A 27,129-nucleotide genomic window follows, 5' to 3' on the forward strand; every position below is an offset into this window, starting at 1 on the left:
ACCATGATAAATGCTGTTTATCATAAAAATAGTCACAAGCTGTGAGAGGACATCACCTGGGGGCTTGACATTCTCAGACTGACTATCAGGAACATCAGTAGGTGAGGTTTCTCTATGGAAGAGAGATTTACATTCTGAAGGGTGAACAGCAGTTGCCTCGGATGGAGGCAGGGGTAGGGGAAGGATGGTGGGGAAATGTCCAAGCAGAAGAACGTGTGCGAAGACCCCAGGGTGAGAGGGCTCAGAGCACCTGAGGACCTGAACTGGCCCAGAGTGGCTGATGGCACAGAGTAAACAGGAGAGCGGAGCAAGATGAAAAGGGCAAGGACCTTGGCCTTTATCCTAAGAGAATGGGGGGTCACTGAAATTTTTAGGCCCAGGACTGACATGATGAGATCATGATCATGATCACTCAGCTGCTCTACGGAGAATGAATGGAGAGGGCCAGAGAGGATGTACACAGACCAACACAGGAGATAAATAGAAAGAGAAGAGAAAATGAGAAGGTGTGAGCAACCCCATGTCAGCTGGGACAAAAATCAGTAGAGATTAGGAACACTGGCTTGGAGTCGAGCCGCCTAGTTTGTGTCCTGGCTTTGTCACTTACTCTATGATCCTGAGCAAATCATCTAAGCTCATCTCTAAAACAGAGTATCTGTCTACCTCCTGGACTGTGTGAGGATTAAATGACTAACGCATCTGAAGAACTCAGAATGGTATCTGGCACATAGGAACTTGCTGTGGCCCAAGACCACACAGCTACTACATATAAACAGGTAAATACTGAATGACTCTGGTTAAAGTTGGGGGTGGGCCAATGGGACCCCCTGAGCCTCATCCACTTGCCACCACTTTTTCCTAGGCCCCACCCACACAGCCCTAAATTCCTGGGGTTTCACCGACTCCCTCTCTGCCAGATTAAGACTGGCCTCAGAGTGGCCTTTAGGAGTTTTTCCCCTGGGCACTGTGTGAAAAAAATGGGGGTAACATCAGTTGACCCATTTAAGAGGCCACTGAAGTACACAGACCACCTCTAACTTCTAGACTAGAACCTCAGAAGGCTTCTGTTTCTCATACTTCATCAACAAAAAAAGGTTTAAACACTCTTCTGGGATTTCCCTGGTGGACCAGTGGTTACAACTCCATGCAGGAGCATGGCTTAGATTCCTGGTCAGGAACTAAGATCCCACATGCTGTATGGCAAGTTAAAATAAAAAAAAAAAGTTTTAACACTCTTCTGCTTGCTGATGTGTATATAAACTGCTTTATTTTTTAAATAACAAATGAAGGGGGAAAGGACCACAAAACAGACAGAAACAACCTCAAAGTAACTTGAAGAAAATGTAGATCTCAGAAGGGGATGGCTCCTAACAATGCCTTTGAAGGAACTCCTGAGAGGTTTATGGTTGCCCTCGCTACCTGCCTGCTGAATTCACTCTGGCCCCCTCACTGCCCCTCGTAAGCCAGGGTTCGGACCTGGTTGCAAGCAGAGACTTAGTCAACTCTGGGTTCTAACCTTCTAGAGATTTGCTTGGGAGCAAAGCAGTCCATATATCAACCCCAGGCCCCACTCCAGGAATGAACCAGAGATCTCATGACCTATGGCTGATCAGGGTCACTGGGAGCTGAGGACAAGGTCATGAACCCACAACCAGCCAGCTGTTTCAGAATCAGGTCACATGAGAGACACTCGGGCTACCTGTTCTGACCCATTCCTGACTTTCCTCACCAGACACAGGCTCCTGGTGATTCTGGTTTACACAGACAGGTTTATGGGATCATAAGAACAAAAAGGCCTCTTGGATCTGAAGACCAAAATGGCCGATAAACTCAGAACTACCTCAGGATACATAAGAGCTCTCACCAGCCCAAAGAAAGCACCCAAAGGTCCAAGCAGCTGGGAAGACTTGGTCATGGGGGCACTCTCCAGACAAGGTGGGCTGCTGGACAGCATAGATCCACAGAGACAGAACGAGAAGCTGACAGGAGGCTAAAGATTGTATGGACGACACTTGTTCATTGAGAGCGGGTTGTAAGAGAAGGAAAAGGCAATGGGCCAATTGTCCCCAGCAGCCCTGGGGAAGGCAGGTAACTTCTGTTCCAGAGATGGCAGGGCTGGTGGGGCTGTTCTTCAGGGCAGCACGGCCTTCTCTGCCTCACCTCAGTCAGCGAGGGCCAAGTTTGTGGACTGCAGTCGCTCTGTCTCCTGGCAGATGTTCTGCTCCACTGTGTCACACTCGGCTAGGAAGGCCTAGAAGATAAATGCAGAGTAGTGAGGGCCACTGGAGGCCAGCCAACCCATACCAACCTTAGCCACAAGAGGTTCTTTGCCAAGCCACTCTGGGGAACCCCTGGGTGACTGACTCAGGCTAAATGGGTGTGTGGGGATGGAGATAGTCCAGGCCCCAGACTCAGAACAGGGAAGTGACAGTGCTCTCAGTTAACAACCTCCAAAGAGCGCTGAGGAGAGGAAGCCCTGCCACTGAAACGGCATGATTTCAGGGGGCCCTGTCCACAGGAATGGGGGCCCTGTCCACAGGAATGGCACCTCCTAGAACTGCTAACATGTCAGCCCTGTCTGCTCCCCAGCAAACTTCTTTCCCGATCAGTTTAATCCAAATTCAATTAATGGGACATGAAAGGAGACCTTGCGTTCTGGGTTCATACTGAGAAGTAACAGCTGAAGACAGCCCCCACCACACATGTACTCTACCCTACTTTGAAGAGATACATGCACTGATGCATGACACTTTGTGATGCCCTACCACACAACTCACCTGAATCCTTTTCACCAAACCCTTCCTTTTCATTCTACTGTCTTTGAAATTTTCTGGCAGAATCTATGGAAGAATAAGTTGACATATAAATAATCCGAGTAAGTGAAAATAACATAGGAACACGTCAGAAACACCCATATTACACCAAGCTGGCCACAGGTCACCAATGTGGATGACAGGCATTTTCAGGAGTCACTTCCCTGGATCTCTGACCTACACATCCCCTCCCATGGCTCTCACTCCATAAGCACTCCTTAGCTCTCGAGGTCTGGACCATAGACCTATATAGCATGGGCTTTGTCCTTTCATCGTTTTCTGTGCACGGATACTGTGTCCTGGCTGGGCCACAAGCTCACTGTGACATGAAAAGCACAGTGCCTTTCTGACCTTCTTTACCACCCCCTATACCACCTCCCCGGAGGAGGCAATGGCACGCCACTCCAGTACTTTGCCTGGAAAATCCCATGGATGGAGGAGCCTGGTAGGCTGCAGTCCATGGGGTCGCTAAGAGTCGGACACGACTGAGCGACTTCACTTTCACTTTTCACTTTCATGCATTGGAGAAGGAAATGGCAACCCACTCCAGCGTTCTTGCCTGGAGAATCCCAGGGACGGGGGAGCCTGGTGGCTGCCGTCTGTGGGATCACACAGAGTCGGACACGACTGAAGTGACTTAGTAGCAGCAGCAGCAGCATACCACCTCCCCTCAAGAATCCCAAGCAGAATAGTTCACCCTAAGAATGAGGTATCAGGGGAGAGATATTATCTCTCAAAGGGAACATGGCATCAGTGATTCCTAACAGCCTCCCAAGAGCTGGGTCTGACTGCCTTCTGTACAGGTAATGGGCCCAGTGGAATGCCAGACACAAGAGTGTCAGGAAAGTGACACCCTGTATGTCTCTGACCGTGAGACCATGGATCACTTAGGTCCCTGCTTTGTGAGGATTAGATGCTACTACTGTATGTGTGTGCTCAGTCATGCCCGACTCTGTGTGTGCAACCCCAGGCTCCTCAGTCCATGGGATTTTCCAGGTAAGAATATTGGCATGGCTTGGCATTTCCTATTCCAGGGTATCTTCCCAACCCAGGAATAGAAAACTTGTCTCCTGCATTGGCAGGCAGATTCTTTACCTCTGCGCTGCCTGGGAAGCCCCCTTAGATGCCACCAGTACACATCAATAAAAATGACAAAAGCCTATCAGTGACTTCCCCTATCAGTGAGATAGGGGAAGTCAGGAACTGTCTTATCTTTCTGCATATTCACCAAAGACCTAGCAGTGTCTGGTACACTGCTCAATATGTGCCCAGTACCCTCAGGCAATGAGTGTGATACCGAGAAAGTGAAACTTACCGAAAAGCCATCAAAGAAAACTAGTCCTTCTCAGCTGAGTATTTACTTACTAGTGTGTCAATCTCCTCCAAGATCTTCATAAACTGCTCAATTGTGGCTTTTACTCTCCTATCGAGTTTGCAGAGAGCTTCAGCTTGCAAATCCTTGGCCAGAAAACCCTGTGGAGGAATGATGCATTATTCCAAGTGTTTCTTTGAGGCTGACAAAAACTCCAAGCCAGGCACTGATGAAGCAGCCACACCCTGAGTCCACGTTCCCCAATAGGCTGGGCCAAATCACAGGCCCACAACTCCACCTCCTGGAAAAACAGAAAAGCCAGCCCTGGGCCTCCTCAAGCACTATAATAGGCTGCAGGCCCCTCTATCTCACGTGTCCTACTGGGGCCACAAATGCCTCCAGAGGCCTGGCTCTGCTGAAGCCCCCAGTCACCAGTGAATACCTGCACATAAGAGGCAGATATTAAAAGCACAGAGTTTAGAGTTTGATAGGCCTGGGCTTCAATTCTGACTGCTGTGTACTGGCTAGTGAGCTTAAGAAAGTTCCTTAACCTATCTGTGCCTTGCTGTCCTCATTTTTTAAATGGAGATCAAGGCATTTCCTTGGCAGTCCAGTAGTTAAGATTCTGTGCTTCTGTGCAGGGGGCACGGGTTCCATTTCCCATTGGGGAATAAGATCCCACATGCTGAGCAGGTTGGCCAAATTAAATAAATAAAATAATACAATGGAAGACTTCCCTGGCAGTCCAATGGTTAAGAATCTGCCTTGGGGAGGAAAAAAAAAAGAATCCACCTTGGGCTTCCCTACTGGCTCAGTGGTAAAGAATCCATCTGCCAATGCAGGAGACACAGGTTTGATCCCTGATCCCAGAAGATCCCACATGCCAGGGAGCAATGAAGCCCACATGCCACAACTATTGAGACTGTGCTCCAGAGCTCGGGAACCACAACTACTGAGCCCACGTGCCACACTACTGAAGCCTGCGCTCCCTAGAGTCTGTGCTCTGCAACAAGAGAAGCCATTGCAATGAGAAGCCCGAGTACTGCAACTAGAGAGCCGCCTCCACTCACCCAACAAGGGAAAAGCCCACACAGCAACGAAGACCCAGCACAGACAAAAATAAATAAATAAGTAAAAATGTATATATATATAAAAAAGAATCCGCCTTGCAATGCAGGGGACGAGGATTCAATTCCTGGTCAAGGAACTAAGATCCCACATGCCGCTGGGCAACAAAGCCCATGTGCTGTAACTACTGAGCCTTTGCACTCCAATTAGAGAGTCCATGCGCCCCAGTGATAAGACCCCACATGATATAATGAGGATCCTGCATAGGCAACTAAGACCCAAATAAACAAGCAGCCAAATAAACAAAGGCAAAAAGAAAAAAAAAAAAAATAAAAAAATAAAATGGAGACCATGACACACACATCCCAGAGGGTTACCATGAGGATAAAGGGAAATACAAGACCTTTAATACGAGTCCTGACACAGACATATTACTAACAAATGGCAGCACTTACTTAATTGTTTTTATTAAATTATCTGTTTATTCACGTTATTTGGCCTAATGATCAGTTAGCTGGTGACAGCAGATGGACAGCAGGGATCTCTGAGGATGTTTTTATCAAAGTCAAAAGCTACAGATGCAGATTTCACAACAAGTAATAAAATAAGCTACCGATTCCAACTGAAAGAATTTACTCTACCAAAAAATGAGAAATGGCCAAAAAAGATTTAAGCCCAAGGACATTCAAAGAAGCATTATGCATAATGTTAAATAACATTAGGTGATAAATAATAAAGAACTGGTTAGGTAAACCATGATACACTCATGTGATGCAATATTATACGAGATTTGAAAAGGATGATCTTTTTTTTTTTCCAATCAAGACATTTTTCTTTATTGAAGTATAGTTGATTTACAATACTGTGTAAGTTTCAGGTATATTAAGTATGATCATTTTTAATGACATGGGAAAGTGTTCAATTCCTTAAACCAAAGAAAGAACTATTTACAATGTATACCTAACATTATATCGATTTTTTAAGATAAAAAAACAGATTCCAGGTTTTAGTAATGGTTATCTTTGAGTTGGGGGTCTTAAAGGTAATTATTATTTTTCATATTGGTGCCCACACATCTTCTTAAAAATTGTGTACAATCAGTATGCAGTACTTTAGTAATTAAAACACAATCATACATCCATTAGTGTTATAAAATGAAGAGATCAAAAATAAATACGTGGTTTGAGGCCATAACTAATTCTAATTTGGTTTCGGTCCTCCACCTCTAGTACTACAAGGAATTGAATAGGATGACCCCTCGCCAATATCATGCTCAACTTGGACATTCTATGAATCAGTGTTCTTTGCCTTGCCAAATACATTATAACTGACTAGACTGAGAGAAACTATTTATTCTATTTAAGACAACACATGATCCTAGCATGACAGGTATTCTCACAGGAACACAAATGGATGCTGGCTGGGGTTTGTAAATAACAATGATGTGCTTACAAAGCACTTAGAATGTGTCAACCTTAAACTATGTAATTGAATCCTCACAACAGCCCAAGAAGGAGTTACCATCATCACTCCCTTTTTTACAGAACTTGAGACAAAGGTAAACTTGCCCAGTTACAGAATGGGAAGAGTCAGGGTCTGAACCCAGCGGGGGCTGAAAACAAAGTTTGCCCTCATAACCACACATTTGTGTCTCTAGAGAATTCTTAGAGAAGGCAGAAAGTCAAGTCTACCAGGAGAGTTACCTGCTGGATTCCAGCAAGGTCTTTATTCAGTTCTTCCAGCTGGTCAGCTATCTTCTCCACAGATTTCTCCAAATCTTTCAGCTTCTTTAGTTCAGCTTCTTCCTCCGGACTGTTCTAAAATGTTAAGAATAAAAGGAAGTCAATAATCACCAAAAATAGTAGCTTCTGTCAGATAAAAAAGTCTGACCACAAGCAGTCAAACTACTCCCCTAGGAAAACATCATCTTAAACTTGCTGCTTCTTGGAAAGCAAGCTGGAGGGTTATACACTAAGGTTTTCTATCTACAAAGACACTAGACAAGATAGAGAGAAGGTACCAGGTACATGTTCTGGTGAGATAGCCCGACGGCTTGGGTTCAGAGAACAAAGCTGATCCATGAGCCAGATCTGACCTTAGCCTGGGGCTGACCACCAACTGACTCCAGACTGAAGCCTGGAGTGTTAACTAATTATAGTGAACGCCTAGCATGTGAGGAGTCCAGAAAGGTGAGACAGGCGGAATTTTATCCTTTCCTTAATGGAATTCCTGAGCTCTCTCATTCAATATGACCATGTGATGATGCATACTTTCATTGAGCATCCCCTCTATGCCAGGCATCATCCTAAGCACTCTACCTGTATTATTATTTAAGCCTTACCACAATCCAATGATGAAATTGAGGTAACTGTAAAGTAACCTAAGGTCACACAGCCTGAAGAGGTAAAGCTGAGACCTGAATGGGATTTGGCTTCTCACACCCCAGGACAACTCCAGCTGAGGGTCCTAGAGTTTCTTCAACTCAACCCTTGGGTTGTGCTCATTTTTCCATCACCATTCTTCCTGACCCTTGAGCAAGAAATCTAGACTATTTCCCCTTCTCTCAACTTCACTGGTAGCTAGCAGCTTTCTGCTTTTACACTGTCTCCCATTGTTCCCACTGTCTCCCTTGGTGGACAGATCCTGAGTGCCAGTCTCCTGGCAGTTCCAAGTCTGCACTGGACTTTCCTTGCCTCCACCTTGCTAACCTCTGCCCTCTCTCCACTCTCGAATCAGCCACACCCAGCTTAAAGTAAGGGAACTTCATTTGACCAACAACTCCACTGTGTCACAATGCATGGCTGGCCCCAGGGTCTACTGTCCTCAACCCTTTTTGTCACCAACTGACTCTTTTTCTCCCTCACTTCTAGTCTGAACCTTTCTTTCCAGCCAAAGAGTGTTTAACCTCAAGGGAGATTTAAGCAAAAAGAATGGTTAAAGGAAGAGAGGTTCCTGAAATTTGTAGAGTTATTTCTTTTTAAAATTTACAGGTTTGACAGGCTCTTGCAAATTCCTCTCCAAGTGAGTAGCGACTGCTTCAGACACCATTTTATCCAGACTGAAATTCCACCACCAGCACAAAACCCACATAATTGAGGCAATACAACCACTCCTCATTCCCAGGGTAAAAACCCTAAAGAACAGAAGCTGAAGGATATGAGAACAATAAAACTGGTAACTTCACTAAACAAATAGCAACTACATTTGTGTGGCAAGCCCTACTTCACCAGTGCCAAACCCGAGCCCCCAATTTGGCCTTCTAAACGGACACTCATGTATAACACTTTAGTCATTTGGCTCTGAGGTATTTCTGATAGAAAAAGCAATCTACCTTTTTCCCAATTAACATAACCCGGCAACCATTTTGTATTCCAAGTGCTGACAATGGCATCTCCATTTCCTTCAGAGATTTTCCTGAAAAAAGAAGACAGTTATGTCAAATGTAACTTATACAACAGTGAAAATAGATTTCAGCAAGGGTATAGGAAATAGTGTGTTCACTATTGAGAAGAGGATGAGTTGGTATAACATTTTTAGAAGGTTTCTTGACTCAATAACTTCACTTCAGATATTGATCCTAACAAATAACTGGATATGTGCCTGAATAATAACTGTTACACAATTATTATTATTCATAACAGTGAGAAACTGGAAAGTCAAAAACTCAGGAATAGGGGACGGATTACTATATATCATAACAACAGAAGACTTTGTAGGCACTAAAGCTCATTTTTCAGGAAACTTCAATGCCACAATATGTGTTGATGACCAAGTGTTATAAGAAGATCACAAGAAATGATCCTAATTTTATCCACTACAGAAACAAAAAAAAAGCCACAAATGAGAACCCACACTTCAGGATGCCAGGGCAAACAAACAAAGGCTGGACAGAAATATACTGAATTGTTATGAGGGGTTTTATCCAGGAGAACATTTTCTTTTTTGTGTTTTCCTCTATTTAGAAACATGAATTTCTATTGCCTTTATAATTATAAAATGAAATGTTTTTAAAAAGAAAAGACAAGGAGTTACAATATGAAGTATAAAAGTAAATGCTTCCCATCACTAAATTCTTCATGATTGGCACCAAATGGGATGAACTTAGCTTCATCAGATACAAAATAATGGGTTCCCATGGGAATGAGAAGACCAGAGAATGGGGATGGGAGTAGGTGTGTCCTGGCAGAAATCACCATATTCCACTGGGCCTGCTACATCCAGGTCCTTTAAACTAGTCTGTTCAGTACCTTCTCTATGTCTGAACTAGGCCAAGCACTGAAAACACAGAAGTATCTCTGCCCTCATGGAGTCTGTATTGTACCAGAGAAACCAGATGTTTGGTAACTATGGAAACAATTATTTAATAGTAGTTTCAATACAAGCTATGCAAAAGTGGAGGGAGTGCTACAAGAACATACACTGGGAAGAGGATCTAACTTAGCCAGGGAAGACTGCCCATGTGCTTCATCAAACATGGTAAGGTTTCTGCCACCCTCATGTGACTTCAACTCTAATACCTGTGCCTGTGTTTGCAAGTGTCCACTACATAGTAGGTACTCAACAAATATTTGTTGAAGGAATGATGGAATTAACAAGCAAATAAGAACTGTCCTAGATTGAAAACCTAACCTCACTGTTCAGTTCAGTTCAGTTCAGTCACTCAGTCGTGTCCGACTCTTTGTGACCCCATGAATCGCAGCACGCCAGGCCTCCCTGTCCATCACCATCTCCCAGAGTTCACTCAAAATCACGTCCATCAAGTCGATGATGCCATCCAGCCATCTCATCCTCTGTCGTCCCCTTTTCCTCCTGCCCCGAATCCCTCCCAGCATCAGAGTCTTTTCAAATGAGTCAACTCTTAAGGTTAAATAGTTTTAAATAGGCTCAGAGCTGGAAGAGAAAGCCTTACCCTTAAATATGAGTTTCTGAAAAGGCAGCGGAACCCCTGTAGCCTCTTCAACAACCTGAGCCAGGTCTTGGACAATTGGCTCACTATTGCCTTCTTGTGGGGTAACTTGAAGATCATGCTTTTCATTGCCTGGGGAGAGAGAAAAGTGTTGAAGAAAACACAAACCAATAAACAGAGGCTGACACTTCATTTTCCCAGCCTTTAAGACCTGCTCAAGGATTTCTGTTTCCTTGGGAATTGTTACAGGAACTAACAATATCAGTGATATCAGCTAACATTTTAAGCATTTAACATGTGTAAGGGGCTGACTAGATTTATTTTGGAGAAGGAAATGGCAACACACTCCAGTATTCTTGCCTAGAGAATCTTGTGGATGGAGGAGCCTAGTGGGCTGCTGTCCATAGGGTCGCACAGGGTCAGACAAAACTGAAGCAACTTAGCGCGCATGTATGCATTGGAGAAAGGAATGGCAACCCACTCCAGTATTCTTGCCTGGAGAATCTCAGGGACAGAGGAGCCTGGTAAGCTGCTGTCTATGGGGTCACACAGAGTCAGACATGACTGAAAGGATTTAGCAGCAGCAGCAGCAGGCTTATTTTATGCATAATCTTAATTAATCCTCAGAACAACCCCATGAAGTACCCATGAAGCCGGTATTACCTATTATTCCCCATTTCACAGATAAGCAAAATGTGAGATCAGTCCAGTTAAGACTTGCCTAGTGAGACCCATCTCTACAATCAGAACGTAACTTCAGATCTATTTCAAATTCTGTGCTTTTCTTTACAGGCCATCTGCCTCCTCTAGCCTGACTGTCCTCTCTTCTGTGTTGTACTGGGCGAGGAACTGTTTCTATCTCCTTTGCTATAATGGGCAAGGAACTGCTTTTCTTCCAGGTCTCTCCCACTGGGCACACCTGGACACATATGGTTGGTGCCCAGAAAATAAATGAGGGACTTCCCTTGTGGTGCTGTGAATAAAAATCTGCCTGCAAGGCAGGGGACACAGGTTCAATCCCTGGTCCTGGATGATTCCACATGCCGTGGAGCAACTAAGCCCGTGTGCCACAACTACTGAGCCTGTATGCTGCAACTACTGAGGCCCGCATGCCTAGAGCCGCCCCAATGAGAAGAAGCCCCAACATCTCAAGAAGAGTAGCCCCTGCACGCTGCAACTAGAAAAAGCCCGAGCAAAGCAACAAAGACCCAGTGTGGCCAATAAATAAACAAATGAGTGAAAAAACTCAAACAGCAGAAATTTCTTTTTGGAGCAGAGGTGCCAATTCTTTTCTGGATATGTGGACAGCAAGGGCACAGCCTGTGTCCAGTGCATCACGCCAAGCCTTAAGCCTACTCAACAGCCATGAAGTCAGCGGGACAGGTGTTACCAACTCTATTTCGCATAGAAGAAAGCAGCTGCCTAGAAAGGAGACATCCCAAGGTCACCCAAACCTGCAGAATCCTGGTCTCCAGATTCTTGAGGCCCTGGGGTCTCCCCTAGTTGGTCCTGAGGAAACCTTATGGACTCAGCTCCCTGGAGAACCGTCTTTGCCTGTGTCAACTCCAACAGTAGACAGACCCCAAGGGTGCCCAGAGTGTACACTTGAACCCACGCCTCACTCAAACAGCACACATGAGTTTTGACTCCTGCACACAAGGAGGTGTCCAGATACACAGCAGTCATAGACAACATGGCCAAATACAAGCCAGGCACAAAGGCCCACAACAACTGTGCAGGCACACCCTAAGACATACAACCAGGACCGCGACGTGAAGCATCAAGGATCTAACAAATGGCCTGAGACAAAATACACCTGCCACGTGGAAAGGTGTGCTGACAGGAGACCAGTAAAAAAAAAAAAGAAAAAGCCGGTCCCACGAACACAAACAAGATCCCACGCTTCTGGACTCCAAATACAAGGGCACACACTTCGGGAGGGCACGCGACCAAACCCAGAGACCCCGCCGGACTTTCGTGGCCCAGCACGGAGCCCACCCGGCAGCCCGCGCTCACTGTGAGTGACGGTCACGCTGAGCCCGGATGCCGCCATTTCCTCGCTCTGGGCCACTTCTTCGCTCAGGGCCACCTCTTCGCTCAGGGCCACCTCTTCGCTCGGGACCACCTCTTCACTCGGGGCCACCTCTTCGCTCCGGGACATCTCTTCGCTCCGGGCCGAGCGAGGCTGTGCTTTCTTTTTCACCCGCGGCCTGCGACCGCAGGCGGCGGCGCCTCTGGTGGATCCGGCATGCCCTCTGGTCACGCTCCGGACGGCTGATTTCTGGGAGGGAGGCGGACCGCGCTCGGCTGAGGGCACCGACTGGCGCGGCTCCCGGCCCGGCCGAGGCGCGCGCCGCCGGGGACCCAGCCGCTCCCGGTCGCCTCGCGGTCTTCGCGCGCCCCCGCGCTCCGCCAGACTCGCGCTTGTCGCCAGCCCAGCGATGGTAGCTAGCTTGGGGCCCTCCACCCCAGTTCGGCTACTTCCCCGCCCCTCCCGGGCCTACCGGCCCCGCCCCTCGGAGCAGCCCCGCTGCAGCCGGGCTCTATTCCTCTGAAGCCGCCCCCTACCCCACCCACTCAGCCGAGGCCCCGCCTGGCTTATCTGGGGCCACGCCCACGCCCGCCACCGGGGCCACGCCCCCTGCTGACTCTCGGTCCCTCACCTCCAACTTCCCGGAGCTCCCCTTCCCCGGAAGATCAGGCTGAAAATCCGGTAAAAGGATCGGGAAACGCCAATAGGCCCATTGCGCTTGCGCATGGGGGGCCGGAAGTCAAGTCGGAGAGGGAGGTGACTCTGCTTCCGTTTCTGGTTTTGCTCCAGTGTTTAGGTTTTCTTAGCGGCCGCCCAAGATGAACCGATTCTTCGGGAAAGCGAAACCCAAGGCTCCGCCGCCCAGCTTGACTGACTGCATTGGCACGGTGGGCACTTAGACTTGCTAATTAGGCTCAGGAACCCTGACACCCCTTAACCCGTCCACCCCCGACTTCGGCGTCGATTCCTGGCTCCCAGGCCCATTACACCTTAGCTCTCTCCACCCCACTTTCGTTCCTGTTACCCAAGTCATTGCTGACGCCACAAACCAGGGACCCCTAACCCATCATTGCTTAACCCTACTTGCGCCCCACCCCCTCTGGTGCTCAGCGCCGCGTCCACTCGCTGTTAACTTACCTGGTCACCCCGACCAGCCATAGGCCCAGACACCCTTCCCACCTCATCCAGCCCTACTCCTCCCTCCACTTCCGTCCCTCATCCTTCTCCGACGTCAGGAATCTCGGCTTGATATCCTAGCTCAGTATATCTGTAACCCAATCCTGGATCTGTTACACAAAATTCAGAACTCTAGCCCCTGTCATTAGGCTACCACCTTTTATCCAAGTGAATAGCGTTAGCTCTACAGCCCTAGCTGAGGTCCATTGGGCAGTAACTCATTTCACACACTTTCTGATTGAGCCCTCTGCTGGCCTAGTCTCCAATTCTTGGGAAATTTGGACTCAGTCGAGTGATTCTCAAATTCTTTTTCTGCTCAAATACTTGAATACGCCCCCTGGAATATTAGAATCTAGGGGGGTTTAAACCCCGCCCCCCAGGATTTCTGAGAATCCTGCCTCCCCACAATTAGGAATTGCTGTTTTCAACCATCACCATATGCTCTTGTTTTTCCTTTCTTCCTCTATATTCATTCCTCTCCTACCACTTTTCATGTCAGTGTATTGCAGTAACTACTACTGCCTTTTATGTTTTTCCGCTGAAGGTGGACAGCAGAGCAGAATCCATTGACAAGAAGATTTCTCGGCTGGATGCTGAACTAGTGAAGTATAAGGATCAGATCAAGAAGATGAGGGAGGGGCCTGCAAAGGTAAGGTAGACAGCTCCTGCAGAAGTTGTGACACCTTGATTTGAGTACATGTGGAAGTAGGGCCTGGTGGTAAGGGCTGGTGAGAAATATAGAAGAGATGCTCACAGTCTGGTAAAGGGAAAACATGTGTGATGGTGTGCCCTTCAGGGAGGAGAGTTTGCAGCCGGATATGAGAGGAAAACTGGGGCTTGACCTGGTGGAGAGATGTTGATCACACCCAGAAACACGTATGTGGGAATTAGCATATTCTACTGAGAAGGTGGCAATCTGGACAGGCTGGGCCTGCTCAGACTAATGAGTTGCTTGGCTGGTCAGGTTAGGTAACTATAATAGACGGTTAAGGAATAGCATGTTGGGGAAAAGTACTAGTATTCTATTAATACCATCACTACCTACTAGCTGTGACCTTTATAAAGTCACTTAATTTCTTACTTTCTTCTTCTGTTAGGAAGAAACATAGAGTGGTGTATGTAAGTGCATGGATTTGAGATGCTTTTTTCCCCCTACCCCATCTCTGTAACTTATTAAGCATTTAAGTGAGAGCAAGTTACTTAGCATCACTGAACCTCAGTTTTCCAATCTGTAAAATGAGGATAATATCTACTTTATAGTGTGAGATTGAACAAGGTAATTCATGCAACCTATGTCAAGGTAATTCATAGCACTATGTCTAGTACGTAGAAACAGTCAGTAAATGTTAGGTATTATTATCATCTGTGAAGTAATAATACCTGCTTTTCCGTCTTCATTGGAGGAGACAAAGTGATGTATGAAACAGTATAGAAAGCAAAGTGATCAAAGGATTTTCTCTGCCATCGTAGTTGGATGGCATGGAGTGAAGAGTGACCAGAGGCAGGACAGCCCACCTAGGCTTGAGGAGATGAAAGCCTAAACCGTGGTGGTAGTCATGAGAATGACATGAGAGGAATCAATTTGAAAGTGAGTTCTGGAAATCTAACACAATGACAGTGCATGAGGAGACAACAGAGAGAGGAAAGGTAAGGTTGGTGTAACAGTTTTCAGCCTAGAGAAATGAGAGACTGGTGAGGCCATTGTTAGTCATTTCCAAGATGATAGCAAGTTGAAGAGATTGGGCATGGTGAGTTTGAGTGGATAGCAGACTGTCCAAATTTGGAATCTCTCTAAGGCACCTGAATATACAAAATTGGCCCTCTTGGAGTAGAAATAATATGCCCTAGAAAAGGGAATGTACTGAGGTGTGGGGTGACAAGACTGAGGTGGGCTGGAGCTTAGAGCCTGCTTGGGGGGTAAACAGTCTGGGAGCTACATGTCTACTGCTTTGAAGATGAGAGGAAGTAGGTATGTGAGTTTGAGGATATGGGAGGTTTCTTTGACCATTTGTATATTTTCTACTTCCATTCATTAAAATCTATTTTTCTTCCTAGAATATGGTCAAGCAGAAAGCCTTGCGGGTTTTAAAGCAAAAGCGGATGTAAGTTCTATAAGTATAATCTTCTTTCCTCTAACAGGTTTAACCAAAAGGGAAATGGTCTTCCATTCCTTTAGATTTTCATACCATTTTATAAGGGCTTCCCAAGTGGCACGGTAGTAAAGGACCCACCTGCCAGAGAGGTAGACATAAAAGATGGGGGTTCAATCCCTGGGTTGGGAAGATCCCCTGGAGGAGGGCACAGCAACTCGCTGCAGTATCCTTGTCTGGAGAATCCCAGGTACAGAGGAGCCTGGCAGGCTACAGTACATAAGGTCGCAAAGAGTTGGACACAGCTGAAGCAACTTAGCATGTATGCACCACTTTATAAGCATTCTTCAATTAATTGCAAATTTCATTTACATATACAGTTAACTAGAATTTCTCCCCCTGCATGTTCAGCAACATCTGTTGCATGTTCAGCAACATCTGTTGCACCACTGTCCGTTTAAATAGAACTTTTTGCTGTGATGGGAGATGTTTTCTATCTGTCCTCGTCAGTACAATAGCTGTTAGCTATGTGTGCCTATTGAGCACTTGAAACATGGCTAGTATGACTAAGGAACTCAAGGTCCAGTTTTATTTAATTTTAACAATTTAAGTAGCTATGTATGTCTAGTGGCTTCTGTATAGACTTCCCAGATCTGTAGAGTTTGATTCTCCCATTTATGTAATTAGAATGTGCCTTTTAAAATTTCATTTGTTTGCCTGTAAAATTGGGAAACTTAAATATTTGTTCCCTCCCTTCAGAAGATTTAGCAGTCCTTAATTTGTTTTAGGTGACTATGTCCCAGTGTTTGAGCAGAAACCCAACATTATCTTTGGTTCTTAACCTTGTGGGCTCTCCAGCTGATGAGACCTTCTGCAGGAGTGCAGAGGTCAGGTGGAATCAGCTGATAAACAGCAGAAAGATTATTGGTATCTCTATTCTTGTTTACAAAATGACTTATTATAAAACATCAGATACCATCTTACTCCTTTCAGATTAGACAGTTATAAAAAGAAAATTATGATGCCTAGAGCAATAAAAGTGTGGAGTAAAACTGTTACCTCCTAAATTGGTAGCATCGCAATTTTTAATTTAAAAATTTTTATAAAAGAAGATAAAATTCATTTATTTTTGGCTGCACCAAAAATAAATAATAAAACAATCACCAAAATAATAAAACAAACACCAGAAAGGTCTTTGTTACTTTGTGTGGGCTTTCTCTAGTTGCGGAGAGTGGGGGCTTCTTTTCCGTGCAGTGCGTGGGCTTCTCACTGCAGTGGCTTCTCTTGTTGTGGAGCACAGGCTCAAGGCATGAAGACTCAGTAGTTTCAGCTCACAGGTTCTAGAGCAACGGCTCAGAACTTGTGGTGCTTGGGCTTAGTTGCTTCACAACATGTGGGATCTTCCCGGATCAGATTTTAAACCTAAGTCCCCTGCATTGGCAGGTGGATTCTTATCCACTGGGCCACCAGGGAAGTCCAGCATTGCAATTTTTAAGTAGCTATTTTTTTTTTTTTTTTTTTGATAAAAGAATACATGTTCATTGTGGAAACTTGGCAAGTACATAAACATGAGTAGAAGAAGAGAAAATTCACCAAGATTCCTATTGCCAGAAATAACCACCTTTAAAATGTTAATTTCTTACAATTTCTTTCTCTGCTTGTGCATACATGGCATATGGGCATATAATCTTTTAGAAGAAAACAAATGGCATGTATTATATCAGTTATCCTTTTTACTTAATGTTGTATCACAAGTATTTTTGTCCCTCTAAATATTTTTTGGAAACATTTTTTTTTTAATGGTGTGATAATATTCCACCACCATTTGCCTGCATCATTGATCGTTTTTCTTCTGGTTGAATGGTTAGATGGTTTTTAAATACTGTATAAGGACTATAGTGATGTAAGTCTTTGAGATATTATTATCAGTTGATATGAAACTTCATTAAAAAAAAAATAGTTGGAGTGCCAGGCAATATATTAGGTTAGATAGATTACCTATTCCTGGATACAAGATTAATAAAATACAATACCAGTCCTCAAGCAGTTCAGTCTACTGGAAAAAGTTTCACTGTATATACAAAGAACCTTAAATATAGTCTTGCTCCTTCCCCCTAAGAATTCCACTTCTGAGAATTTAGCATTGGAAATAATCTAAAACATAAAAACATATATTAAAACATATATATTCTTAGCAATGTAGAAAACAGCAGTAATAATGTTAAGTGGAAAATAGTGTTATAGTTACAGTACATTCCAAGGAAGAAGATTGGAGGAACGTCAAATGATATTTAAGATGGATTAAATTGTTTTTCTCATTTTTTCTGTGTATTAAGGTTTGTTGTTGTCTTTAAGAAGATTCTTTTATCTAGCATTAAAGATACTTTCTTCCTGAAGAGTTCTATCTGCCTCACATTACCGTTTTCATTTGACTGAAAAGGTACGAGCAACAGCGGGACAATCTCGCCCAACAGTCATTTAATATGGAGCAAGCCAACTACACCATCCAGTCATTGAAGGACACCAAGACCACGGTACTCCCAAAGCACTTTTTCCCATGGTTTCATTTTATTTTTGTACTCCTGTGCTCTTTTTCCTGTAGTTTCTAAAAGACAGTTTAACCATCATGGCTAAGAAATGGTATGTTCTCTTTCCTTTTTTTAGGTTGATGCTATGAAATTGGGAGTAAAGGAAATGAAGAAAGCATACAAGCAAGTGAAAATTGACCAGATTGAGGTGAGATGTGTGCTGGTTTCTGTAAGAATGTACACTGGTTTCTCAAAGCACCCAAATGAATGTGTATGTGATGGGAAGAGCCCAGGAGAGGGATGGAATCTTGGGCCTCCCGTTTACTAATGGAGTAACTTGGGGAAAGCATCAAAGGTCCTCACTGTTAACCTAAGGATCCTAATACCACATGCAGTTATTATGCTGCTGCTGCTGGTGCTAAGTCACTTCAGTCATGTCCAACTCTGTGCGACCCCATAGACGGCAGCCCACCAGGCTCCTCCATCCCTGGGGTTCTCCAGGCAAGAACACTGGAGTGGGTTGCCATTCCCTTCTCCAATGTATGCATGCATGCTAAGTCACTTCAGTCGTGTCCGACTCTATGTGCCCCTATGGACAGCAGCCCACCAGGCTCCTCTGTCCACAGGATTCTCTAGTTATTATGAGGGTGAAATAAATGATCTGGTGTATCTAAATGCACAATGCCTGGCACATAATAAACACCCAGTGAATAAATGCCCAGTTTCCTTTTACTACTAACTCATTTAATGATTTTTAGTCTTGTTGCCTCAATTATAAAGTAGTGATGTTGCTGCTCATCTCCCAGGATTGTCCCCAAGTAACACTTGGGACAATATATATATTGACAATATATATAAAGTGCTTAGCATGGTTCCTGGTATAGAATTGGTTCCCTTTTCTAGTAATTCTCTGTAGATTCCCTGCCCACCCCCACCCCCAGTTTTATTGAGATACACTTGCTATAGAATATAGTGTAAGTTGAAGGTGTACAGTGGGGTGATTTGAAATACATAGTGAAATGGTTACACTGTAAGATCACCTCACATAATTACTATTACTTTTGTGATGAGAATATTTAAGGTTTACTTTCCTAGCTACTTTCAAGTATTGTTAAATATAGCCACCATACTGTACTTTAGATCCCTAGAACTTAGTCATCTTCTTTTTTTAAGGTTATATTTCATTTATAGTTATTGTAAAATATTGACTGTTCCCTGTGTTGTGCAATATATCCTTATAGCTTATTTATTTTATACATAGTAGTTTGTGCCTCTTAATCACCTCCCCCCATCTCTTTAGGTTTTTAATAATAATGTCCCTAAAATTAGCATTACTTTTTGGAGATCATGTTTTAGCTGGGGCGGCGAGCCCTAGGAGCTCAGCATCTCTTAGCTCTGTCGGTTGAGCAGCCCAGATGGCAGACAGGATTAGCAGAGGGAGTGGTGATGGTCAGAGGAGAAGGCGTTTCTGCATATATGATAGTGGTCTTTCCCCCTAAACACTAAGTAGAATGTCTTTTTCTAAGAGGGCAGGGACTCAGTTTTGTTCACTATGCCCAAGTGTATTCCCAAGTGCCCCAAACAGTGCCTGGCCTTCGGTTTACTTAATGGTTGGTGAACAAATAAAGGAGAGGCTATTCAGTGCCATAAAGCGGTTTTGCCCCATTTGGTTTGTTAGTTGAGTTCTTATTGTGTCTCCAGCATCTTACTGCTTCTGCACAGTGTTCCCTGATAGTTCCAGTCTTCAGTAAGTGAAGGTGTTCTTCCTATCTTGCTGTTTTCCAGCACCCCTCCTTATACTGCTGGGACCCTCTCTAATCCTCTACCAGTTTCTGCTTCCAAGAATTTAGGCTTAGTGACAGAGATTCACTGAGAAAAATGTTCTGAGTATGCTTGCCTTATTTGTATCATATTATTTGATAATCAAACACAATGAACTGAATTTTATTTTCTACTTTCAGGATTCCTTGTGTTTTAATTTGTGCTGTTTAATGAACAAAATAGAAATTTTGGTATTTCTGGTTTTCTCTATGTTTCTTCGTCTTTCACTTGTGGTTGTCTGGCTGTCTCCCCACCTGGTTTTCCTTCTCCTGTCCCCTAATACAGTGGTCCCCAACCTTTTTGGCACCAGGGACCGGTTTTGTGGAAGACAGTTTTTCCACAGACTGTGGGGTGGGCAGTGGGTTCAGGATGATACAAGCACATTACATTTATTGTGCACTTGATTCCTATTATTATTACATTGCAATCTATGATGAAATAATTATACAGCTCACCATAATGCAGAATCCATGGGAGCCGTGAGCTTGTTTCCTGCAACTTTTAGATGGTCCCATCTGGGGGTTTTGATATGAGTCTGCAAGCAATTGCTTTATTATGGTCTCTGTGCAGTCAAACTTCTCTGCTAATGATACTCTGTATTTGAAGCCACTCGCCAGCCCTAGCATCAGCACCTTAGCTCTACCTCACATCATCAGGCATTAGATTCTCATAAGGAGCGTACAACCTAGATCCCTTGCATGCACGGTTCACAGTAGGGTTCATGCTCCTATGAGAATCTAATGCTGCTGCCACTGATCTGACAGGAGGTAGAGCTCAGGCAGTAAAGTGAGTGATGGGGAACAACTAAAAATACAGATGAAACGTCGCTTACTCACAGCTCACCTACTGTGAGGCCCAGTTCCTAACAGGCCATGGACCAGTACTAGTCTGTAGCCTGAGGGTTGGGGACCCCTGCCCTAATAGACTTGCTTGCATAATAGGTGGAGAGCCCGGTTCTTTCTTAACTTTTTTGATGTGTTTGGGTGTGTGTCTTTGACTGGGCTGGATAGTTTGAATCCCATTTGTTTTCCTAAAATATTTTACTTGAAAAGCATTTTTATTGTTTTCTAGTACTCATTTTGGAGAAGGAAATGGCAACCCACTCCAGTATTCTTGCCTGGAGAATCCCAGGGACGGAGGAGCCTGGTGGGCTGCCGTCTATGGGGTCGCACAGAGTCGGACATGACTAATGCGACTTAGCAGCAGCAGCAGCAGTGCTCATTTTAAAACTTCGCCTCTACATGTGTGTTCTCCTATTTCTTTTTTATTTCCCAATTTCTGTGGTCCAGTTTAGTGCTTGTATTTGTTTTGCATTGCTTTTGTTTTTGCAGAATTGAACCTGCTAATTCTTTGTGATGATTTTTTTCCTGTGCCTATCCTGGAGTCTATTGCGAGAAATCCTATTCTTTCTAATAGGATTGTAAGATCCTATTAGATATAAAAAAATTTCAGATCACTCTGAAATTTTGGGTGACTTATCTTGATATGTAAAAGTCTAAAATAAGTTCAACTTGATTAGTTATGTTATTTTCACCCTCTTAATTACTGTTTCAGCCAGTGCTGCTCTGTGTAGCAGACTGTTAAAGTATATGCAATGTGGTAGTTTGGTACTTGGAAACAGAAAGCATTTTCTTTTTAAAAAAGTATTTTCCTCCATTTTATTTTCTAACCTTTATATGGAAAAACAAACCTCTAATTTGGGGGTGAAGAAGGAGTTTTTAAAATGTTTTGCATTGCTCTGGAAATTCTGAAGAATAAGCAGTGTTGATTTAGAACCTCTGCATTATCAGCAAGAGTCCATTCCCCTCTGTGTGGAATTTTCAGCATGTGAAAAACATATTGTTCTGCACATCCTTAACAGACAATATATAATATTAAGTGTTGAGTGTTTGACACATATTATGACATATGTTATTACAATAAATCATTACCTATGAAGAATGACTATTAATAACCTCATTTTATAGATGAGCAAATTAAGCCTGAGACATTACTTTTTATTGAATATGAAATAAAACTTTTGAATATTGAATAAAACTTTAGCTTGGTTATGTTTAACCACAGTCTGCTCTTCTTACCATTGTACTAACTGCCCTTTATTACGCTGGACCACTTCTCAAATGGGTTTTACATTCTTTGTGGCCCTTTAGTAGTTTCCTAGTTAAGTACAGACAGATTATTCCCAGATAATTTATGCCCTCAGTCAATTTTTTTCACCAGCTTTGTCTCAGATATCCAGCTTATCCTGAATCCACTTCTGTTTCGCCATGTAGGGTGGGCCCAGTACAACTTTTTGTACTTTCCAGTTGTTTCTGCTACTGCTTCCTTACCCTCCACAGTGCAGTCAGTTTTTGGCTGACTCGAGAAGCATGATTTGCTTGTCTCAGTTACCTTCTTTCCTCTTAACTTGAAGATTTTTGATAGTGTAAATGTTGCTTGATTTCCTGTTTCAAGCAAACTTTCTGTAAAGAGAGAGATGGGCATCTCTTCTTGCAATAGCAGTTTGATTTTCCACGAAGCATCTTAAATTCAAATGCAAGGTTAGTAATTCTGTTCTTTATTTTTCAAGTTTACATTTTTACCACCAAAAATAGAGGAAGATTATGTGGTCCATGGCTTGTTTCTAAGATTCAGGGGAGAGAATAGAGACAGGGGGTAGTTAGAGAAAAATGGTAAGAATTGAATAAAAATCCTGTCATATATATTTTTGTAGGATCTACAAGACCAGCTAGAGGATATGATGGAAGATGCAAATGAAATCCAAGAAGCACTGAGTCGTAGTTACGGCACCCCAGAATTAGATGAAGATGACCTCGAAGCAGGTAAGTTATAGGAAAAGCAACGTATATGTAGCCTAGCATCTGAAAGGAACAACTGTCAGGGTTCTTTTCTCCTAAGCAATAGAGAAAATTTCTATGAGGGTTCCCTGAAAGTTCGTCTATGGTATAGGCTCTGGGCACAGAGCTTGGGCGGCACCCAATCACACCGGCATACCTCACCAACTCTGAGGTGGACGAGCTCTGAAGGAACATCCGGGCAAAGGCCTTTGCTGACCTGATGCTTGGTAACCAAGCACTGTCATTCCCTGCCATTTTCCTTTTGACTTTTTTCTCTTCATTTTCCTGCGTGAGTCCTCTTCCTCAGAACAGTAAAGCCGATCAAGAAACAGTAGTTGGCAGATACTGATACTTGGTGTGCATCACTTACTATATGCCAGGCCCTGTGTTAGATGCTGGGGATTCAGCATTGAGGAAAACAAACACCATCCCTGCACTCCTGAACCTTCTCCTCTAGTTTCTAGTAAGAAACTGCATGAGTTACAAGAGCACAGATTGATGGGAAGAAGTAGTATGGGGTACCATAGGAACATAGAGGAATCCAACCTATTTGGGAGTCAGGGACAGGCATACAACCCGAAGGATTAGCAGAGGTTAGGAGAAGGTGATGGCACCCCACTCCAGTACTCATGCCTGGAAAATCCCATGGACAGAGGAGCCTGATAGGCTGCAGTCCATGGGGTCGCAAAGAGTCGGACACGGCTGAGCAACTTCCCTTTCACTTTTCTCTTTCATGTATTGGAGAAGGAAATGGCAACCCACTCCAGTGTTCTTGACTAGAGAATCCCAGGGACGGGGGAGCCTGGTGGGCTGCCGTCTATGGGGTCGCACAGAGTCGGACACTACTGAAGCGACTTACAGCAGCAGCAGCAGCAGCAGCAAGATAAAGTGGAAGGGGTTGTTAAGAAGCGGCCTCACGGAGAGTTGTTTAGAAACTGTTGCTGTAGTCCATTTAAGACATAATGGTGCCTGAGACTAAGGCGGTGGCAGCAGAGACAGGGAGAAATGGACATACTGAAGAAATTTTAGAAGGTTGAATGGACAGGACCTAATGATTGATTGATTGATTGGATGTAGAGAGAGAGGGTGGAGAAGGCAATGGCAACCCACTTCAGTACTCTTACCTGGAAAATCCCATGGATGGAGGGGCCTGGTGGGCTGCAGTCCATGGGGTCGCTAGGAGTCGGACACGACTGAGCGACTTCACTTTATTTTTTCACTTTCATGCATTGGAGAAGGAAATGGCAGCCCACTCCAGTGTTCTTGCCTGGAGAATCCCAGGGACGGGGGAGCCTGGTGGGCTGCCGTCTATGGGGTCACACAGAGTCAGACACGACTGAAGTGACTTAGCAGCAGCAGCAGCAGCAGAGATAGAGGGAGATGTCAAAGATGTTTGTCAGTTTCTAGCATGAGTAACTGGGTTTTCTGTTGGATGATTGTCCTGTGCCATTACTACTACTTTATCTCCATGTTCTTGTTTTAATTATAACCTCCCCTGCCCCTTCTCCCCTCCTACCCCGTTTATTTCTGTTTTCTTATTTCTCATCTTGAGCTTCCTCTGATGAGTTTCTGCCTGCTATTGCTATTCCCCCTGGTCACTTCCAACTTTGCCATAGACTTACTTTTAAAGCCTGATCTCATGTCATGGTCACTCCTTTTACAACAATCTCATGCCTTCTCTCACTGGCTGTTTTCAAGTTCATCAGTAAATGGAAAAGAATTTTTTACCTTTGTATTGTCAGGATTTTCTAATTTGAATTGGCCTACTAATAACTATACAGTCTTCTCATGAATATTAGGGCCTTATAAACTGTGGGAAATAGTTGTTTTAATTTTTGTTTTTCATGGACTTTTACCACCCGTTTCCTTGAAATAGCCATCTTTTATTTTGAAAATAGAAATGAATAATCCCTTCTCTGTTTTTAAATTTTCATCTTATTTCAAATAATTTGGCTGACTTTCTTAACATTAACTGCCAATTTTCTTTTTCTTAAATTATTTATTTATTTTTTTAATGAAAGACATTGTTTTTGGCTGCACTGGCTCTTCATTGCTGAGTGCGGGCTTTCTCATTGTAGTGAACAGGAGCCACTCTGGTTGTGGCGCACGGGCTCCTCATCGTGGTGGCTTCTCACTGCCGGTCACGTGGGCTCAGTAGTTGTGGCACATTGGCTGAGTTGCCCTGTGGCGTGTGGAATCTTAGTTCTGAGACCAGGGATCAAACCCGTGTCTCCTCTGCATTGGCAGACGAATTTCTTAACCACTGGGCCACCAGGGAAGTCATCCCTAGCCTCCAATTTTTTTGCTTACATTTTTTTGAAATGTTGACTGTTTCAACTTAGAGTTGGATGCACTGGGCGATGAGCTTCTGGCCGATGAAGACAGTTCTTATTTGGATGAAGCAGCAGCTGCACCCGCAATTCCAGAAGGTGTTCCCACTGACACGAAGAACAAGGTGAAAGCTTTTTCTGTTCATATTTTCTGTGCAAAATGGTAAAGACTTTATGCCTAATCATCAGCCTGGGAATCTAAAAGGTATTAAGAACAAGGAAAGACTCTGTCATTATTTTGGGAACCCTTTAAAGCCCAGTTTTCCTACAATGGACTGTGGTTAGTCTTCCCCTACTTTACCCCCCGTTCCTCCTTGAGCCTAGAGTTGTCTTAATCTTTTTCTACTGCCCATGCCATCCACACCACTCTGACTTCAAGGTGCCAGGTGCATATGTTGTTTTTTCTCAGCATTCCTGAAATAGTTTTTATTAACACTACCATAGCTCATCTTTTTAAATCCCTGGTAACAGGTTCCTGAAGCATGTATGTTATTTCCATGTTTAGAAGATCACAGATTCCTGATTTAAATGCGCTATTGAGCTATGGTTTCTGAATTGATAGTCACTGCCTGTGGGTGCACGCTTAGTCGCTCGCTCAGTCATGTTTGACTCTTTGCGACCCCATGGACTATGGCCCACCAGGTTCCTCTGTCCATGGGATTCTCCAGGCAAGAATACTGGAATGGGTTGCCATTCCTTTCTCCAGAGGATCTTCCTGATCCAGGGGTCAAAGCTGGGTCTCCTGCATTGCAGGCCTATTCTGTCTGAGCTACCAGGGACGCCCAGTCACTCCTAGAAGTCTGTAGTAAAGTATGATATGGCAGTGACTCCTGTCCTGGGGTACCACTCCTTTGAGGATTGGTGAGGCTACAAAAGGTATTGGTTCACTTTAGGGACCAGAGTGAAAGTGGGAATCTGGAGGCAAGTGCTCACTCCACAGCCTTTACTCTGGACACTCCTTAACTCCTGGATACTCACAGCCCCCTCTCCCCTTTCAAGGTTTACTCTTAAGTTTCTCTCTCTCACTCTTCCCTTACTCTTCAGAGTCATCCCTTTTGATCCCTTGCATTTCTTTTCCTGGTTTATCACTTGCTACTTTACCTCTCTTGAAAAAAAGGTTGTGCTCATCTTCTCAGTGGGATTTTTGTTTTCATTGATTAACCACTTGGAAATGAATTTTGACCACTAAATGTTTGAAATCAGTTATTTTTTTAAAGTCAGTTGGAGAACAGTGACACTGAACAATTCTTTCTTTTCACAGGATGGAGTCCTGGTGGATGAATTTGGATTGCCACAGATCCCTGCTTCGTAGACTTGCATCATTCAAGTACATCGTGTAGAATAAACGCATATTCTGGGACTGGGGAATATTTATCTTTCCAAGTTTGCCATAACACATTTAGGTTTCTTTCCTTTCCTTGGAGGAAAATTAATTATTTTGCTTTTTTTTTTTTCCCGATAAGAGACTCATTGCTTGGAGGAGGCTTTCCTTATACTAAATTTTTATTCCTTTTCTCTTATGAAAGACTAACTTACTTAAAATTATCATTGGATATGTCCGTCTTAATTCCTTAATAATAATTTTGAAATAAAACCAAGGAAATGGAAATCTTTTAAGTTCTGTGACAGCATATCTCCACAATCTCAAATTGACCTGATAAATTGATGGCAAAGATGAGAATGGTGGCACTGTCCATATTATGATTCAAAACCATTTTCTCTTGTGGTGTTATAGGTTGGTTAAAGTGATGGCCTTTCTGGGTGAGTTTTCTTGTGTCTTGTGAGTAAATCATTACTGTGTCCAGTATTGGAATGGAATTATCACTACTGTATCATGGGTGGATATTTTGATTCTGTGGTTCCTTCAGTATTACAGCTGACTTGTAATCAGTAATGAATATTTCTTGATATTTAATGTATAGGACATTTATTTATACTCAATAAATATTTTTCAAAAGGATATTATTTTAATAATACTACCTCCGCTTGAAACCTCCACTACAGAAACCAAATTTAATATAATCTTAATGTCCATTCAGCTTAAAAACTACAGAAATCAAATTTTAACTGGCAGCATTGTGGTGCTGTGGTTGACCCCTAGCCTTTTTGACACCAGGGATTGGTTTGGTGGAAGACAGTTTTCCCATGGGGGCTGGGGTGCTGGGGTGGGTGGTTTCAGAATGATTCAAGCATATCATATTTATTATGCATGTGTA

General features: G+C 43.8%; 2 protein-coding genes across 3 annotated transcripts; one reads left to right on the plus strand and one right to left on the minus strand.

The window, feature by feature from the left end:
• BAG1 (BAG cochaperone 1) lies at positions 1-12,851 on the minus strand. Its single transcript, XM_055578809.1, has 8 exons — positions 12,763-12,851; positions 12,116-12,380; positions 10,103-10,231; positions 8,525-8,607; positions 6,897-7,010; positions 4,179-4,286; positions 2,778-2,840; positions 1-2,251 (listed from the first exon to the last, which is right to left on the minus strand). The coding sequence occupies exons 2-8, from the start codon at positions 12,258-12,260 to the stop codon at positions 2,162-2,164; spliced, it is 732 nt and encodes a 243-aa protein (XP_055434784.1). The 5' UTR covers positions 12,261-12,380; positions 12,763-12,851; the 3' UTR covers positions 1-2,161.
• Positions 12,794-26,872, plus strand: CHMP5 (charged multivesicular body protein 5). Of its 2 annotated transcripts, XM_055578811.1 has the most exons (9): positions 12,794-12,812; positions 12,921-13,018; positions 13,852-13,956; positions 15,363-15,409; positions 17,838-17,931; positions 18,062-18,133; positions 22,460-22,568; positions 24,926-25,038; positions 26,175-26,872. In XM_055578811.1, exons 2-9 carry the CDS (start codon positions 12,950-12,952, stop codon positions 26,223-26,225), a joined length of 660 nt encoding a protein of 219 aa, XP_055434786.1. In that variant the 5' UTR covers positions 12,794-12,812; positions 12,921-12,949; the 3' UTR covers positions 26,226-26,872. The 2 variants fall into 2 exon arrangements, with proteins under 2 accessions (XP_055434786.1, XP_055434785.1); XM_055578810.1 differs by lacking the exon at positions 12,794-12,812 and having other exon boundaries at positions 12,823-13,018.
• Positions 26,873-27,129: the final 257 nt, after the last annotated feature.

The sequence above is a fragment of the Bubalus kerabau genome, chromosome 4 (assembly GCF_029407905.1).
Source record: "Bubalus kerabau isolate K-KA32 ecotype Philippines breed swamp buffalo chromosome 4, PCC_UOA_SB_1v2, whole genome shotgun sequence".
Taxonomy (NCBI): domain Eukaryota; kingdom Metazoa; phylum Chordata; class Mammalia; order Artiodactyla; family Bovidae; genus Bubalus; species Bubalus kerabau.